Source organism: Zootoca vivipara, chromosome Z1 (genome assembly GCF_965207765.1).
Source record: "Zootoca vivipara chromosome Z1, rZooViv2.hap1.1, whole genome shotgun sequence".
NCBI lineage: Eukaryota > Metazoa > Chordata > Lepidosauria > Squamata > Lacertidae > Zootoca > Zootoca vivipara.
The window spans coordinates 61,744,644-61,763,372 of NC_142583.1; the positions used below are offsets into that span (position 1 = coordinate 61,744,644).

Genomic DNA, 18,729 nt, shown 5'->3' on the forward strand with positions numbered 1-18,729 from the left:
ATTTCCTAAGAAGGAACTTTACTACTTGTTTACTTTTAAAGGAATTGGATCTTACCAACCCAAAGACATTTAGAAACTTGGCTAAACCAATGGGAGCCCAGACTGATGAGAGGTTAGCTCAGTATAAGAAGCGCTACAAAGACTGGGAAGACCCTAATGGTAAGTGCAATAAAACCTCTTATCATCCACAATCTGAGGTGGATGTAATGGAATAAACGGTACTGTGGCTTTCCCTTTAATCTGTTTTTCTGAGGGCTGGAGATCCCGCCAGACATCGTCAGTTTTACCAGCTAAGAAGCTGGTTTATCGTTAGGAGATTTGCTATGATTCATTTGAGCCCCTGCGCCAAATTAATATAATAATCGTATAAAATCCTGCTTGTCTCCATCAGTTCTTGGAAATGTTTCCGCTGATAAAGACATTCAAGAAATGATCTCTAGAGAAACTTGTTGTGGCTAATCTGAAGCATTTAATTCCAAAAAGAGTGTTATAAAATACTGTGTGTGACATTTCTTTAAAAAAGAAATATTATTAGTTGAGCACTATAACAATGTAAGTGACTATAGTGCCAAATTATAAGCATTGAAACAAAATTTAACTATACCAATTTTAGATGTACTTAGTGTCTTGGTGTTAGCAAACTAATACTGACTAAGCCTAGTAATTTAACACAGACTTCCTCATTTCCTTCCTATTTCCTTTTCCTGTTATTCCCCACCCCCCATTTTCTTACAGGTGAAACTCCAGCTTATCATTACGGCACCCATTATTCATCAGCCATGATAGTAGCCTCATATCTTGTGCGAATGGAACCCTTTACGCAGATATTCTTAAGGTTACAGGTAAACTATTTACTTCTGCCATTTGCTTCCAAGGTGTAATGAGCAGTGTGGGGAACGCCTTAGTTGCCATGCAAATACTTCTCTTTTTCCTTCCTCAGGGCGGCCACTTTGACTTGGCTGACAGAATGTTCCACAGTGTGCGTGAAGCCTGGTACTCTGCATCTAAGCACAATATGGCAGATGTCAAGGAGCTTATCCCAGAATTCTTCTACCTCCCAGAGTTGCTACTCAATTCCAACAACTTTGATCTAGGTGAGAAAAGCCACTTTTCATAGCATGGCTGTATTTCTTTCTTACAGAGACACCGCTGAAAGATGAACATAAAGCGGATTTTGATGTGTATTAAATAAAGATAATAGCAGTGTATGTTTTAGTCTTAATTTTGGAGACTGGTCGTTTTAAACTGCTCATTCGGGCTATGGAGCTCATTCAGGTGTCCTATTAAACTGTCTCAGGAAGCACACTTCATTGCGGAAAAATCCTCTTTATCCTCATTTTCGCCTTGTAGGTTGCAAGCAGAATGGCACTAAACTTGGGGATGTAATACTCCCCCCATGGGCTAAAGGGGATCCCCGCGAATTCATCAGAGTGCATCGGGAGGTAATGTATGTTCTTGTTAGAAACTACAATAACTTTTTGGCCTCCCATCCAAATCTTGCTATTCTGCTTGGAAGAAAGCATTTTTGGCTGGTAGTTTTGCTCTTTATATCTTTTGTACATGTTGAGCACACTGGGATTATCAAACACGTCGGTTGACGTAGTGAGTCCACTTGATAAATTCTCACCTTCCTTCGTATTAGAACTCTGTAATGAAGTTTTGTTTTGTTTGGTTTTTTTTAAAAAAAACCAGTTGCAATGTTTTTAGAGCAGCCTATAAATTGAAGGAAAATAAGTAAAGCAGATTTTTATATATATATATAAAAAGAAAAGAAACTTGATCATGGTGTTGGCTAACAACGCCATCTGTTGGATTACACTATTTCAGCAAGCAAGCCTTTGCCCACCTGTAAGCAGGTTGTGCTCTGTTTAACGTGCACATTTTGAATTGCAGGCTTTGGAATGCGATTTTGTGAGTTCTCACCTGCACGAGTGGATAGACTTGATATTTGGCTACAAACAGCAAGGGCCGCCTGCAGTAGAAGCTGTAAATGTTTTCCATCATCTCTTCTATGAGGGCCAAGTGGACATATACAACATAAACGATCCATTAAAAGAAACAGCTACTATAGGATTCATTAACAACTTTGGACAGATACCGAAACAGGTAATGAATGACATTTGAGTATGGTGCCTCTTTGGTTCAAGACAAAGTTGGTATATTCTGTTGTATTTGCCTTGTCCTTTCGGAGATTTAATTCCATCTGTTCAAGGCTTGGAGACCCATGGCCCTTTGGGGGAGGATGAAGCAATCAGGAGTTTGAATCTCATTTCCATGGGCTTTATTCTTGTTTCAAAGGGCAAGTCACAGTTGCTCTGATTTCCTAGTGAAAGTAAAAGCTGGTCATGCAAATGCAACGTATTGGAATGACAATCCTTGGTATCAGTCTGGGGGACAGGGTGTAGGCCTTCAACTCATTCTATCTTTGTAATATTGCATATTAATGTCACCACACAACATCATGACCGAAATGGAGATGAACTGGATGGCCTTGGAGTGACTCCAAGAATAAACAAATATGTCCATCCTCAGTATGTTGGCATGATCTTGTTTCACAGAGAAGCAAGTATGCAGCTTTGGGCACATAGCAGTGAATATACTCATGTTTGAATGGGATCTAGGTAGACCTTAAGCAAAGGAGGAAAGGGGGGTAGTTCATCAAGAAGATCTTCTGTGCAAGGTCCATTTAAACGAATGTGAAATATGAAAAATCTTGATTTTAGTTGTGCTTGCCCAGGAGAACTTCCCAGTGGATCACGCCCTTGACGCTTTCCAGAAGGAAAATGTAATTTCCAGACATAAAATATAAATATATGGAGTTCCAAGGCCTTGCACAGATTTTGACAAAGAACAAGCAGCCACACAGCCAAAACATAAAGTGACTGACATTTTCTCCAAAATTAAAATTACTTGCTTAGGGTTTCATTTATGGGATCCCACATACCGGTAGCTCTCAGCATCAAAGCTGGCAGTAAAAATGAAAATCCTAAAAACCTGAAACATAAAAGTACGAAGACAGAACTGGATTAAAACTAACTTCTTCTGTCCCTTCAATACCTGCATATTAAAAATAAAGATAAAACTTTTTACCACCTTCCCAGAAGCTAAAATAGAACTGACCTGTCCCTTCATCACAGAGAACATTCCACTGCAAAAACGTCCCTCTCTAACAATGAAATTATGTGAACAGATTTAAAAGGAGTGTTTTGAAATGTTATTAACTGTTTAGAGTAAAGCCTGCCAAATCATAATAATTCTCTGTTTATGGCTGCCGCTTACTGTATTCATACTAGCATCCTGTTTTGATAAACGCCAGCATTCCATCTGCCCCTCTGATGGTCCCTTTAAAAGCACCCTGTGGTTGCTTAACATGGCTTTGGGTGCATTTCAGGAGTGGCAAATACTGGTATTTCACTGACTCATCGTCACATGGTGGGCCGAGGCAACTGAAAACAGCTTGTGTGTTTCCTGTGACTGTGAAATCCATCTCTGTTAGGGAATTTATTTGCAACAAGTCTCATGGATGGTGCTGACATGTTTTGAGAGGTGTTGCTGCAAATTATTTGCAGGCCTGCTGCTAAGCCTGTAATGTTTTCTGTCTTGCTGCAGTTGTTTAAGAAACCTCACCCTCCAAAGCGAGTGAGAAGCCGAATTAATGGAGAAATAAGTGGGGTTTCTATCCCACCAGGTATTGCCAGTGGCAAGATTTTTTTCCATCATTTAGACAACCTGAGACCTTCTCTTGCACCAGTAAAAGGTAAATGCTGCAATCAGTTTACTTTTTTTTTTAGAACTATGCTCATAGTTCCCAGGCATTTTTATTAAAAACATATACTGTTGTTGGCCCCAGAAGAAAAAGACTTCCAAGGCCATCTCTATCAATTAAAATGTATTTATTTATCTGTTAAAAATGTGAAGCGTCCCTTGTTGCATCTATGTTCTGGCATGCGCAGAACAGAATATGCCAAAAATTAAGTGCACTAGAAACAACAGAACATGTCACGGCAGGTAAAGAAACGAGTGAAAACAAACCAAGCAATATATATGAAGCCAATTTTAAACAAGCTGATATTAAAATAAAGAAAACAAAACAAAGGCCAGTGTGCCTCAAATATTTCACTTGCTGCAGGGCAAGGATTGTCAATGGCATCTGTACATTAGACACCTCATTTGAACAGGGCTTGTCCTCATAGAGTGAACTGTGTAAGCAAAACCCACAAATCCTGATCCCTCGGAGTTGTGAAGAGTGGACAGTCAGCACAGATCTGGATTACATGTTGGACTTTATTTGCATAGAGGCCTATATGACTGTGGTGTCCAGTGCCTGCAGCTTGGGTAGCAACAGTCACGCTAATAACCCCCACCCCACAATAGCCTCTCTTTGCAGTTAAGGCTGTGTTGGGATGGCTCTAAAGCAGGGGTCCCCAAACTACGGCCCCCGGGCCGGATGCGGCCCAATTGGCCTCCAAATCCGTCCCGCGACGGCCCCCGCCGCCCGCTGCCGCCGCCCGCTCTTACAGCGCGCGGCGCGGCGACGATCTTCCAAATCGGCAAAAAATCGCCGAAAATCCTTTGTGCGCATGCGTATGGGCCTCTCCCGACCCAGAAGAGGTCATTTCCGATGCACTTCTGGGTCGGGGGAGGCCCATACGCATGCGCACAAGCAATTTTCGGCAATTTTTTCACGACCGCGTGCGTGTGCGCATGCGCATGGGCGCGCACTCCCCCGCCCTCCGGCCCGCTGCGCGCGCACTCCCCTGCCCTCTGGCCCGCTGCGCGGTAAGTCTGGGGACCCCTGCTCTAAAGGAATATCATCTAGAAACTGATTTTCTAGATGGCTCTAAGGGAATATCATCTAGAAACTGACTTGCCGTCTCTGGAGACTGTAGATGTGTGCACTAGCGACATTCAGAGATAGGTCCAGGCTGCAACCCGAAGTTAATTTCCATGCTTCCTGACTTCGCTGGAAATTATAAGAGCACAAAAGAGCCTTCTGGACTGGGAGCCGGCCTTACATTGTGCCTGCACTACAGATCTTCCCTTAGGCTTTGTGCTGTTTGGATTTGCCTTGCTTCTACCACACTGAACCATGAACAAGATTCATGTTGCTAGAGGACTGAAAAGAAGTCGTCTTACAATGGAATGGTTGTGTTTGAATTTATACAAAGTTATTTTGATACTCCCCAGCGACATTTCTCACTGCTCTGCTGAAACGTAAAACTGATTTGAGCATTAACAAATTCCTGAAGCGTTCTCAGTAGCTCTATGCCCTTGGAAATCTCTTATCCAATTTCTTACACTTCTGTGTCATGGGAGTTGATAAGAAATTAACATCACTGGTCACTGTTTAAATTCTTTCAGAGCTTTCAGTAGTGTAAGCAAGTTTCTCAGAAAGATAACAAAGTTCTCGTGAAATATCCTCACTGTCTACTGTGATTGGGTATAGCTTTCACCTAATCTTGGAACAGCGAATGTTTTTATGAGCTCTTGTTTGTGAGTGCTGCTATCTTTTCTTTCTCACTTTTCTTTCTCTCTTTGAGCAGAGCTCAAGGAGCGTGTAGGACAGATCGTGTACACGGACAAAGGAATTTTAGCAGTGGAGCAGAATAAAGTGCTAATTCCACCAGCCTGGAATAAAACCTTTGCTTGGGGTTATGCAGATCTCAGCTGCAGGCTGGGAACCTATGAGTCAGACAAGGTTTGTCTCTCAGATTTTTTTGGCTCTTTAACTTGCATACTTGATGATGGAAAACAATGACTGAACAAGCTGCCTCAGGCAGGTGTCTTAACTGTACCCTTTTAGAAACTTGCTGGACACATTTTTGTTCAGACAAGCCTATCCAGGTACTTAGAAAGTTGGTGCATGTTTTAGACTGTTGTTAGTTAATTGCTGATTTTAATTTTTTTGAAATCATTGCTGTTTATTTTTATTGATAATTTTATTGTTTTTTGTTTTTTTCCAAAAACCGCTTTGAGGTTTGTTTGGTTTTTAACAATCAAGCGGTGCATTTTTTGAAAGTTTGTAACATAAATAAATAAACCCGGTATTTATTCAGCAGGCTGTGGGGCAAGTTAACACTTGGCAGAAAGTTGTTTCTAGTGGAACATTTCCTATGAAATCTGTCTGTTAAATGTACTTATGTTTTAATTAACAAGTATAATTTGCATGAGCACCATCTTGCAGTGCAGGATAAACTATGATAATGGCTTTAAGATGGGCCAAAATACAGAGTGCATTATGTTATGGGGTAGAGGATTCCTGGCTTTCTTCTCCTATTACTCCCAGGCTTTCCACACTTCCCTTGCTTTGCCCCTCCCCATGAAACCAAGGAGCCGGCTCCCATCTTTGGTTGTGGATGGGAGTATTAGAAATCCATTGCCTCTCCCCTGGAACTGCCTTTGGAAGCGTGAGCTGGTTTTCTCCCAGGATACAAGGTTGAGCGGAAGGAAATGTATCTTCCCCAACCAACACAGTGATAGGATGCTGGAAACTGGCCACGGTTTATAAATTGATGGGTGCACTGTTTTACTTCCCCACCTTTCTAGGCCGTGATAGTTTATGAATGCTTATCGGAATGGGGACAGGTTCTCAGTGCCATCTGCCCCAATCCCAAGCTGGTCATCACCGGAGGAACCAGCACCGTTGTTTGTGTATGGGAGATGGGCACCTCTAAGGAAAAAGCCAGAACGCTCACTCTTAAGCAGGTAAATCTGGATTTCTGTGTCAGAAAATTGGGCCCAAGCATAGCTCATCAGCACTGATTAAATCCGGCAAGTTGGGAGTGAACTAAGTCAGAAAGTTTTGCTCTCCTCAACTGTTGGCACATGGATAGATCACCAAAAGTTGTTGTTGTTGTTGTTGTTGTTTTCTGGGGAAAGAAAGAAATTCACACTGGATTCTGTCAGACTGAAAAAAAATCTGCTTATCACCCTGCACAGCCATAGCCTTATGTCCTTATGGCTGCATGGACAATTTACTAAAACCATTGAAATACACCCCTGCTCTATGTCCTGCCACTGTCTTTTGTCCCCATAGGGGTCTGCCTATATAAGCAAAAGGTGAGCAAAAGGCAAGGAAGGGGCTGAGAATTCGTTCTTGTTGTCATCCTTTGCTTAGGCACAATTCACCAGTTCACTATCGCAGAGTCTCCATTCATTTCAACGAGGCTCCCATGGGAAATGGCTACAAAACCCACTTAAGTGGTTCGAGCTTATTTAGCAAGAAACCACACTATTCGGTTTCCAAAGCATTGTGTTTCTTAGATTTTAATTTGTCTTCTGCAACCTAGTAATAGTCTTCAAAGGAAAACTATTCCAATATCTGTATTTGCAGCACTTTGCAGCAAATGCTTTATGTATTTTCTTCTGCCTTCCTCTGTTTTTAGGCGCTGCTCGGCCACACGGAGGCAGTCACGTGTTTAACAGCCTCCCTGGCCTATCACATCATTGTGAGTGGGTCTCGGGACCGCACCTGCATCATCTGGGATTTGAACAAGCTCTCCTTCTTAACACAGCTTCGTGGCCACCGGGCCCCCGTTTCAGCCCTCTGCATCAACGAACTGACGGTACAGAACAGAACATTGACTGCTTCTCTTAGAAGAGATACAAATGTAGACAATCACTCTTGAGCTGGTTGTGCCCATTTCAGCTCCAGATTACATACAGGTGAAACTCGGAAAATTAGAATATCATCGAAAAGTGCATTTATTTCATAATGCAACTTAAAAGGTGAAACCAATACATGAGATAGATGCAAGACATGCAAAGCAAGATATGTCAAGCCTTTATTTGTTGTAATTGTAATTATTTGTCGTTAGGCAGGTCAATTATAAATGGAATGTAATTAATGAAATGTGATAGCGATGTTTGTTTTTGTATTGTAACTATTTGTTTTATTACTGTGGAATTTCCAAAAGAAAGCATTTGTAAAAATTAAAAGAAAAATAAAAAATAAAAAGTTGTATTACTGAAATAAATGCACTTTTCGATGATATTCTAATTTTCTGAGTTTCACCTGTATGTCCCCTAGTTAGTGACGTTTTTCAAGCTATTAAATGAAAACATCATGGAGCCCATTTTGGGGTGTCAACTGTTTGGTGCGATTTTTTGCCAACAGAAAGCAGCTTGCTGGGTACTTAGACAAACTTATTATTGGGGGGGGGGTCAACCAGATTCCCTTCCCGTCTTCCGAAACCATTGTTTATCATATTTTCACCTGACCATCATTTTTGGCCCAGGAACTAGGTAAGTTGACTCTGGAGGAGGGGAAGACCTATCATAAATTCTTGGCACTGTCACTAGAAGAGCAGGCATGGCAGAGTACCAGGGAGGGGTCAGATCTCACAATACTGCATTGGCCTTTAAGCTGCTTCCTTGTGGCTTCAACCTGCTGTAATAATGGAAAGCATGTCATCCTGTAGGCTTGTTATGGTCATTCCCGAATGATGGCAGTTGGGTTGAAAGGAGCCGTGGACTTGACTCCACCCACATGATACCAGTTGCTATTGCAGCGACATTGTTTGTGTGCCATAGCAGTAGCATATTACGGGGCCTTCAATTTGTCTTTAACTAGATTGCAGCCTCTTACCTATGTAGATCAGTTCCTGGTGGGGTCAGTTTCAAGTAACCGGTTCTTGAGTTTCCAGCCAGACCACACCTTTGTTCTTCATATTAAACCGAGATGCATTTCTCCCCCGGAATGGCAAAGAATGGCACCGTTGAGATCTTAAGTGTGCCTAAAACGTTTATCCTTTTTTTCAGGGAGACATTGTGTCCTGTGCTGGCACTTACATCCACGTGTGGAGCATTAATGGGAACCCCATAGTGAGTGTGAACACTTTCACCGGGCGCAGCCAGCAAATCCTGTGCTGTTGCATGTCAGAAATGAACGAATGGGATACCCAGAACGTGATTGTGACGGGGCATTCAGATGGAGTGGTCCGAGTAAGTACCAGCAGTCATGTAGAAATAAAATTGTGGGTCGGCAGCATGCCTCGTGGTACAGAGGAAATTGATAGAGAAGTTTTTTTCCTCTCCTTTGTTCATAATATGAGGACCTGGCCCATCCAGTGAAGGAAAGGAAGTGGGGCAACATTGAAACTCATGAATCTGAAGTCTAAAGGGGATTCATGAACAATAAGGCCATCAGTGGTTACTAGGTGTGATAGCCATATACTCTAAAAATGCTAATTGGGAGAGGGCTATTGCACTCCTGTCCTCTTTGTGGGCTTCCCATAAGCATCTATTGTGGGAAACAGGATGACAGGACTTATATAGGATTTCCAGGTTCATTCCTAATTGCAGCTCCTATCTATTCAGAATTCTTCAATGGCATATTCATTTACTCATATACTAAAGCGGTTGAATAGCCCATCCGCTAGTTAGAAACCTAGTTCGATTGTAATTTAAATGTGCCTTGATTTTTGTATCTCTTTGAGTGCTTTCAATGTTACTTCGCTCCATGTCTTGTTATATCGTGTCAGGTTGAAAGCCAGGTTATACGGCAAGGAGGATATGCATTCAGATTTACACTTTCATTTCTCCTTCTCCTAGTTCTGGCGAATGGAGTTTCTGCAGGTCCCAGAAACTCCAGCTCCTGAACCTGTGGAGGCGCTCGAGATGCAGGAAGAGTGTCCGGAAACCCAAATAGGTGCTGTTTCTTTTTGGCTTTGTGTTCAGCTGTGAATTGTTCAAGGTATAGCTCAGGAGTGGGAAACCTTTGCTTCTCCAGTTGTAGTTGGGGCTCAACTTTTATTTATTTCATACAATTTATATACCATTCAATTGCTTTAAAATAAATAAATCTCAAAAACAGCTAATAAAAAGAGGAAAACGGTAACATTATCAGTTGTAAATAGTTTTTAATAACTTATTTTTAACTCCCACCATCACTGATCAATTGCTTTGCTGGCCTGGTCTGGCATCTGACAAAACCGGGGAGCACCACTTTGGCTGCCTCCCCCTGGCATGGATGATATAATAATGTCCCAAATGGATTTTGTATGAATCTGGACCTAGGTTTTACGTCAGAGTTATGGAGGGGCAGGTCTAGTGGGGGAAAGTGAATCATGGCTGGGGTTTTGTTTTATGCATTGCATGTAACAGGAGAGGAAGCCCCGGATGAGGACAGCAGCGATTCGGAAGCAGAGGACCAGGGCCTCGTCCAGGACCCAAAGCTGCAGGACAGCCGGAGCCAGCCAGGCAGCGCCAGCCACAGGCCTCGCTCGTCTTCAGCCCGAGCAGCAGCTGCATGGTCGGCAGACAGCAGCTCTGATGACTCGAGGCGCTGGTCCGACCAGCTCAGCTTGGATGAGAAGGATGGCTTCATCTTCGTGACCTACTCCGAGGGGCAAGCAAAAGTCCACCCCCAGGTTCAAGCTAACCACCCACACCCTAATCCAGGGGAACTACGACATTACAGCAAGCTCAAGCCAGGTATGGAAACGCCTCTTGGCGACATGCCAAACTAGAAGTGTGTTGCCTGGGCAGGTTTCCAGGTGCCCAGATAAATCCTGTACTCTGGGGCCAGTGGGCTGAGATCCTGAGCGGCATTTCCCCTCCTGACCAGGCACCATGCAGATACATTTCCCACCCTCCACCTTTGCTTGCATTCTTACCCGTTTTCCTTTCTTAGGCTACAGATGGGAGCGGCAGCTAGTGTTCAGGAGCAAACTAACTATGCACACGGCCTTTGATCGCAAGGACAACGCACATCCTGCGGACATCACGGCATTGGGCATCTCCAAGTGAGCGACCTGCTTTCTGTGTGTCCTCAGTATATCAGCTGAAGGCACAGTAGTGGTTTTAGCTTTAGATCGGCTAGAACAAAACAAGCAACTTTGGAACTGAAAATTGCTTTGAAATGGTTAGACATATAGGAGAGGCAACTATAAGCCATGGTAGCTAGGTAAAACTACTGTGCTCAGAGTTAGCCTACGTCAGAGCATCAGGTGCCAGGAGCAGAATGAGGCCTTTAATGAAATGATTTGGGCATTCTTCTTTACAATTTTTGTATTTTTTTGGTACCATTCAGACACTTTCCCCCTTTTTCAAAGTTGAAAGAAAGTAAGTCTGACCTGGTAGCCCTTACTTTGAATCAGCAAGGCTGTTGCATTCATTTGAGGGGGGGGGATGTTACCTTTGGCCAAGTATTCTCTGGCTTTAAAAACATGTTTCTCTCTAGCCTTGAGGCTAGTTCCTAATGCTTAGACCGGGTGCTAATTTGTCTTTGCCTATCTGTTTCTCTTTTCAGGGATCACAGCAGGATTCTCGTAGGCGACAGCAGAGGCAGAGTGTTCAGCTGGTCAGTGAGTGACCAGCCCGGCCGCTCTGCAGCTGACCACTGGGTGAAAGATGAGGGAGGAGACAGTTGTTCCAGCTGCTCTGTCCGTTTCTCTCTTACTGAAAGGCGTCACCATTGCAGAAACTGCGGGCAGCTCTTCTGTCAGAAGTAAGAAAGATGGTCTCTCCTGTGAATTCTTTACAGACTGGTTCTCACAAAGGTTTTGCTAGCATCTGAAGAGTTGCTTCTTTTTTATTTTATATTCTTTATTGAAAAATAAAAAAGTACAGAATTACAAGTGCACAGAATAAGATAAGACACACAAAAAAGAAGAAACAAGAAATAGTACCCATGTAGAAAACAAAACAGGAAAAACATATATTGTGTATATTACGAAAAAAGGAGAAAAACTTGTTATTGTAGTTAACCAGACCTTAATCTATTTTAAAAAATGAATTCCAAATATCATTAATCTTGCCCCTTGCAAGTCTACATTTGTACACAACTTGTCTAAAGAGCTGCTTCTTGATAACAACAGGTACCCTATTTATTTCACTAGCAAATCTGATACTCCCCCTCCCCACCAAAAATCAATAAATTCTCTTACTGTAGATAACTTTGTGCTAAATTATTTTGAGAAAGATAGGATAGAGCTCATTAACTGGCCTAGAGGGGAAATTAAACCCACAATAGCATAAGTGGAATACCCTGTTTCCAGAATCTCCTGTAAACATTAGTGCTGGTTCTCAGAACAGTTGATCCTTTATAAGCCCATTGCCGGCCACTTTAACACTAGTTACCCCGGAAATTCCACTTCCGTTTCAGTAGTACTGTCACTATACCATGACCCCTTGGATTCCGTTGATTGATTGCTGGTTCTTCCCTTGGTCAAGATGACCGGGTGCTCCGAGAACACCCCTGCCCCTAGAGCAAGGCTCTTCTAACAGCAGAACTGTGTGATTCTGAACATAAATGCAGGAGGAAAAAACTGAGGAGAAACAGTCTACCTCCCATAATTATTTGCTCCTGCCTGAGTCTCGTGCAAGAGAAATAGCCCAGTCCGAAGACTTCATCGTCCACCGTAATAAACTGCAGGTGCAGAGAGAGGAATAGTAGCTCACATTCTTGCGTGCCTCCCCCCCCCCTCCCCAGGTGCAGCCGCTTCCAGTCGGAAATCAAGCGTTTGAAAATCTCCTCCCCGGTGCGGGTTTGCCAGAACTGTTACTACAACCTTCAGCACGAGCGAGGCCCTGAGGAGGGATCCTGGAATTAACAAGGCAGAGGCAAACCATGTAAACGCCAGGCTGAACTGCAGGGCCCACAGGAACTCGGTATATTTAATTCATTGCAGGAATGAACATGCAGCACATCCAGAAAGGATTGCAACGCTAGCACTGAACACTTCATCTTCGTACTGCGCAGCAAAGCTCTTGCGAGCAAAAGGGATCATTCATTTTCCATGTACATTTTCAGAGAAGGCGCTGAAAACGTTCATGCGGCCAGCGAGTGTCAGGCGGAGAGACAAGCAGTTGCCGCAACTGCATTAAGAACCCACAAGACCCAGCCTTCCCTGCTAACGTGGCTGGGAGGAAAACTCATCATTAACCACTCCTTGTTCTGTCTTTGGTTTTGTAGAGCTAGTCACCTTATTTGTGTTGCAGGAAGGAGAAGGCTTTTTAGAAGATAGTTGTAAATCCTGCCTTCTTTGCAAGTAAACTGTGGATATTGTAAATAGATATAATGGCCTTTTTATTAAAATATGAACTTAACTGCCTGTTACATGGGACATCAGACCAACCACTATACCTTGTATCTCATTTTTAGCTCATCCATCTACTTAAATATGAATGTTTTTTTATATATATATAAAAAAGCATTGAGGCATTATATTTTATTTTCAAAATCCGGGCTGCATGTTTGTTCTTTGGTTACTCGCATTATCTTAACTTAAACCAAGTAATTCAGGGAGTTTTGAAAGGCGGGGTGAACCACCCTCAACTTGTCTGCGGCAATAGGACTCGGAATCTTTCATTCTCAACTGTAAGATAAGGACCCTCTTTTTGTTTCATTTTTTAAAAAATACAGAAGCTATTTAGCGCCTATCTTCATATTTAATATGGTCTCTTTTTATACAATGTGGACCTTGGCTTGTGCTCATTCTTTGCAGTTTCTGGATCAGCTGGTTCCTACAACAGTAAAGGCCAGATCTTACTTCGGACAATAGTAAATGCCTTGCATAAAAGTCGGAATTGCCCTACCCTGGAGAAGAAATTAACAGACTTGGGACCCTTGCTGTTATAACTGGATGCTAATACCAATCCATTGAGGGGGTTTCTCCTGCACAGGGCCTATTGGAGTGAATGGGAGTTGCACAAGAACAATTGCCCGCCTTTCATTCTCCTTAACTGGGCTTTTCTGCTGGGGGGTTGTCTTTAACTCATTTATTTCTTTTAGGCTGCCTTTATCATTCATTGGCGTACCATCAACTTGGGGAATGTTACTCAAACTTTCATTGAAGGAGGACATTTCATACATTAGTGGTTTAAGATCTTATGTTTCTCACTTCTTTCTTGGGTCACTTTTTCTCCAGTCCACGAGGGGCATCTTCTCTGTAGAGATGGGGGAAATACACAGATCAGGCGCGTCCCATGGGCATCCTTTTTGGAACATGGCCTTGAAAAGTGGTGGTTTATTTTTATTTTCTTGTGCTGTTTGTTTTCGTTTCACTGTAATGTATACCATGTTGTAAACGGGTGGTGAGATGAATTGGCCCCTGTTCAGTTTGGCCTTTTCCCAGATCACCGCTGCTATGTCACAGCAGATGAGTTGACGGTCACATTAGCAGCAAAACCAAAACCCTGGCACACCACCAAGTGAAAAGGAACGGGGCACAACACTAAGGCAAAACGCAGACATTCTCAGATCTGTGCCACTTCAGATGGGAAAGAAGCATTTACACTGCTTATACTGATTAAGTGCTTTCTTTTGACAGTAAATCAAGCTCACTGACCATTTTTGTTCACTTAAACATCCCTGGTGATAGAGGTGTATGCACTGATTGGAAAATTAATTGTCTGTTTTGATGGTGATGTTTTTAATGGTTATGAACTGCAAGAATTAGATCAGTTTGTGGATTTGTGTTCAAGTCCCCAAGGAAATCATTCCACACACATGTGCACGCATATTTATTAATATTACTTCACCCACTCTGGTTTTGGTTACAAATGGCACTGATCCAGCAGCCTCGCCTACTTTACCCTGCAAGGAAAGTCTGTTTCCGCACTTAGTTGCTTTTTACTTTGTAGTTACAGCCTAACAGCATGGTCTCCAAGACACTTCACTCCCAGCATACATTCTGACCTGTCAAACTAAATAGCCTTAAGTATGGATAAACTTAAGTGGTTTATAGATCTTGACCTGATAAAACTAGTTTTCAAATTACAGATTTAAATATTTTTAAAAAAACGTGTTTGAATTCTCTGAAAGCACCTTCACGCCACCAAATTTTTGTTTCTCTTATTAAGGAAAGACTGAACATTAGAAGAAGAGCTTAACTTGAAGTATCTCTAGCTTGAGAATTTGGGTTTGTTACTTTAAAAAAAAACACCCTAAATTATTGAAAATAAAATTTTAAGCACTGGATAGCACAGTTACAACTATTGCTGGGTTAGAAGACAGCAGGATGTGTAGAGATGTTTACTTCTTCTTTTTTAGCATGTTTAACTACATAGACATGTTGTACCAGTGTTATTCTACACTTTTTACATTTGCCACTCCTCAGGTGGAAGGTGATTTTTTTTTTCTTCTGTGTGGCTGATTGCGTCGAACTTGCGTAATAAGTGTATTTTGGGGATGAATTTTTTTCAGAACTCATTTGTGTAGCCAGATGATGGATAGAAGAGGTTTGTGTATTCTGTTTGTGTGAAAAGGGGAAATGGGGGCTCAGCTGCACCACGAAACAGGCACTTGCGTAACCTCCATTCATTCTAGTGGCACCTGACATGGAAGTCCTACACAAGCTCCACTGGAGTGAATGGCTAGATTCTTGGCCCAGCTGAGCCCCGAGAGTCCCCCTGCAGCTGCTGCTCTAATAACCTAAACAGTGTCTAGCATAGTTCCATAGACTTATCAGAGCGTTCTGGACTGAATAGCTCTGTTTCCCCAAATTTGTGGTTTTGCATTTAATTTCGTTGAGCAGCGCAGCACCACTAGCTTATTGCACTGTCCCATCGCTCCCATCTTTTCTCCTGCCTCGTTCTTTGATGTGATCCTCATTTTAATGCATTCACGTGCTCTACCTTTGTTTGTAATGTGCGATTGTAGTGTTCACGCATAGGAAGTGGAGAGTGGCTAACTCCACCCCCTTCATCCATCAGTCCAATAGCAAAAACACCTTAGAGACATTATTTTGCACTTTCTTGTGTATAAAAATCAGTAGAAACTCTTTTTTTTTGTATCATTTAAGACTCCTTTTTGTTTTGGTAAGTGAACTGTGTATAAAAAATATTTATGCAGTTAAAACTGTTTTTAGAAAATATTTTTAATTTCAGCAAGTTTGGTTACTTGTTGCATGACTTAACACAACTGACTTTTTGTGTCAGTACAATGTATATTTTTTGTCCTGTTATTAATTTGTAAACTCTAGGTAAATGGCCATTTATTTGTACAGCAACTGGAGTAAATTGAAGATAACTGGCTATGACTGGAGGGGTGGAATTTTGTACTATATTGCGGACTCCAATTTCTGGGTTTTTTTGGTGGATATGTAAAAGGCCAGAAGAAATACTATCTAGTGTGCAATCTGTGATATTTGAATGTTTATTGTATATTTGTCTCCAATGCAAAAAGGTAGAGTAACACAATTACAATACATGATTAAATGCAATAGTTCAGGTACTTTTTGTTTTGTTTTCATTTCAAATAAATACTTGCTATTTACCACCAAATTACTCTGTGTATATCTCTTTTGGGAGGAAAAAAATATCCCCAGGCAATTCTCCAAGTTCTGCATTAGGGGAAAAAGCTGAATCTGAGGTCAATTTAAATTAATCAGAATGGCACTCCTGGTGTCAGCAAGAAGATGCATTGAAATGCTGCTTCTATTCTTGCTAGGTACACTTTTTATTTTAAATAAAAATTGACATTTTAGGAAGCTTGTCTTTCATGTGGTAGCGTGAATCATGGCAGGCCTTTGTCCCTGCTTTTTAATACAAGATTGATTTTATACTTTGGTGTGGTTCCGCTGCTTCAAAAGGACACATGTCAACTGAAGAAACAAGTTCTAGCTGCTCTTGTTGGTGAAATCTGGCAACAGACATGACATTCTTCCCTCTTTCTCTACCCCCAAAAAGTGTCTGATGTAGAGATTCTCTCTATAGTTGTGGTGCTTTTCAGAAGGGAAAATGAGGAATAACCAGTGCTTTCTACAAGAAAGAAGATTCCACCTAAACATTAGGAAGAACTTCCTGACAGTAAGAGCTGTTCAGCAGTGGAATTTGCTACCAAGGAGTGTGGTGGAGTCTCCATCTTTGGAGGTCTTTAAGCAGAGGCTTGACAGCCATATGTCAAGAATGCTTTAATGGTGTTTCCTGCTTGGCAGGGGGTTGGACTGGATGGCCGTTGTGGTCTCTTCCAACTCTATGATTCTATGATTCTTCACCATGCTTCTAAGACAGTCACCTGATCTCTGCTCAAGCAGAGACTCCATTTTTTAACTCAGCTATGTGTTCTGTAATCTATAGGTAGAAATGTCTGCCTTGTTTTTCATTACTGCTATTGCTGAATCAGACCTTATGTAAGTAAACACAACTTTTAATTCTAAGTCTACAGTCTGTTGCATGATTCTTTTAATTAAGAGGGAAAGGAATGATCCAGTCTGCTACCACATAAAGAGGCTATACATCAGGTGTCCCCAAACTGCAGCCCTCCAGATGTTTTGGCCTACAACTCCCATGATCCCTAGCTAACAGGACTAGTAGTCAGGGAAGATGGGAATTGTAGTCCAAAAGATCTGGAGGGCCGAAGTTTGGGGATGCCTGCTATACAGCCTAATCCCAAAAGTTTCCACTTTAATACTGCAAGGAATGGTGTTTTAAAACACTAATTGTTTTTAAGTTCTGCTCACACACAAAACAGTGTGTGTAACAGGAGGGTAAATTGTAAAAATAATATAGCCTATCCTGACCACAAATCCATCCAACACTGGCAACATTTCTGTTGTCCTGGGTGAAGAATAATCTTGGCTCTGATACCTGAGCACGTATACAGAGTCTACACTGATGCAGACTGACTGAGTTGACAAGACCCCAATGCCCAGGGAAATGGCAGCTCAGCAATGCAGTCATCAGGAAAATTCTATGTCAGTTCAGGAACTACACACAGACTTACTCATGTCTGATGTCAACCACCAACTCAGGTGGTGGTATACCAGGTTTTCATAGCTTGTGGGTTGCACGGACTCGATTTGACATGGCCTCTGGGCTTGCTATATGCTTTCCCTCCCATTCATTTGCTCCCTTGAGTGTTCAAGTCAGTGTATCAGGAGAGGGCAACCATCATGTTTATGGCTCTTTTCTGGCCAAGGAGGCATGGTTTTCCAAAATGTACTCTGCCTTAGTTTCAGGATCTTCAGACTCAGGGCCCTCTCATTCTGGTCCTGACCGGCCAACGCTAACTGCTGGGATGTTGAACAGAGATGCCTGCTAAGTCATACCAACACTCCAGGCATCACAGTAACCTTCCGTGCATCAGATCTAGCAATTGACTTGGGATGCTGCACTCTCAATAATACATCTCTTCAAGACATGTGCCAGACAGCAATTTGGACCAATCCAAGTTCTTTGATGAAGCATTAAAAGCTGGACTTGCATGTGTGCTTGGAGACTGCCTTTGGCAGGCGTGTCTTTCAGCATGTGCTTCCAGATTATTAGTGTACCAGTTCCCACCTTGGGAATAGCAGGAATAGCTTCAGAACATCCCACTTGGTGGTATCCTAGTGCCCTCTCAAGATACCACTGGTACGCAGCACCAAACTGCCACAAAATAGTGTCGGTTAAGAATTAGGAATTTAGTCCACCCTCCTGGAGGTGGTGTCCTTTACCTACGGCAAAATTAGAAGATGAAGTGTCGTGGGAAAGCAGCAACAACTTGCCAAGTGATCATTTTAAGCCCACCTCTTCTATCTTCATACTGTTACAAAAGCCCAGCGCCCGTCCCTCTTTCTTGCCAAGCCTTGGCAAGAGTTCATGGGATCTCAGGTGCCCACACAGGGTCTCTTCTGATGTTATCTCGGCATCATGGGTGCTAGTGCATAGTGTATATGGCCCAGGGTAAGAGGTAGGAACCTACAATACAGCTCCTTCTCACACTAGTTATTGCTCCAGTTCCCAGTGGGCCAACTTTTTCCACAGTACCAGCATTTCCTATGCATTTCCTATGCTATTTTCAAT

General features: G+C 42.3%; 1 protein-coding gene across 4 annotated transcripts in view; it reads left to right on the plus strand.

The window, feature by feature from the left end:
- The window catches only part of WDFY3 (WD repeat and FYVE domain containing 3), a 128,592-nt gene extending 112,365 nt beyond the window's left edge, over nt 1–16,227 (plus strand). For all 4 annotated transcript variants that reach the window (XM_035112489.3, XM_035112492.3, XM_035112491.3 and 1 more), the window contains 15 exons: nt 42–159; nt 736–842; nt 941–1,094; nt 1,351–1,442; nt 1,894–2,106; nt 3,610–3,757; nt 5,544–5,698; nt 6,547–6,705; nt 7,386–7,565; nt 8,761–8,943; nt 9,553–9,649; nt 10,105–10,434; nt 10,634–10,745; nt 11,252–11,449; nt 12,434–16,227. In XM_035112489.3, the coding sequence (XP_034968380.3) occupies nt 42–159; nt 736–842; nt 941–1,094; nt 1,351–1,442; nt 1,894–2,106; nt 3,610–3,757; nt 5,544–5,698; nt 6,547–6,705; nt 7,386–7,565; nt 8,761–8,943; nt 9,553–9,649; nt 10,105–10,434; nt 10,634–10,745; nt 11,252–11,449; nt 12,434–12,554 (2,367 nt within the window). In that variant the 3' untranslated portion in view covers nt 12,555–16,227. The remainder of the gene's footprint in view (nt 1–41; nt 160–735; nt 843–940; nt 1,095–1,350; nt 1,443–1,893; nt 2,107–3,609; nt 3,758–5,543; nt 5,699–6,546; nt 6,706–7,385; nt 7,566–8,760; nt 8,944–9,552; nt 9,650–10,104; nt 10,435–10,633; nt 10,746–11,251; nt 11,450–12,433) is intronic.
- Nucleotides 16,228–18,729: the final 2,502 nt, after the last annotated feature.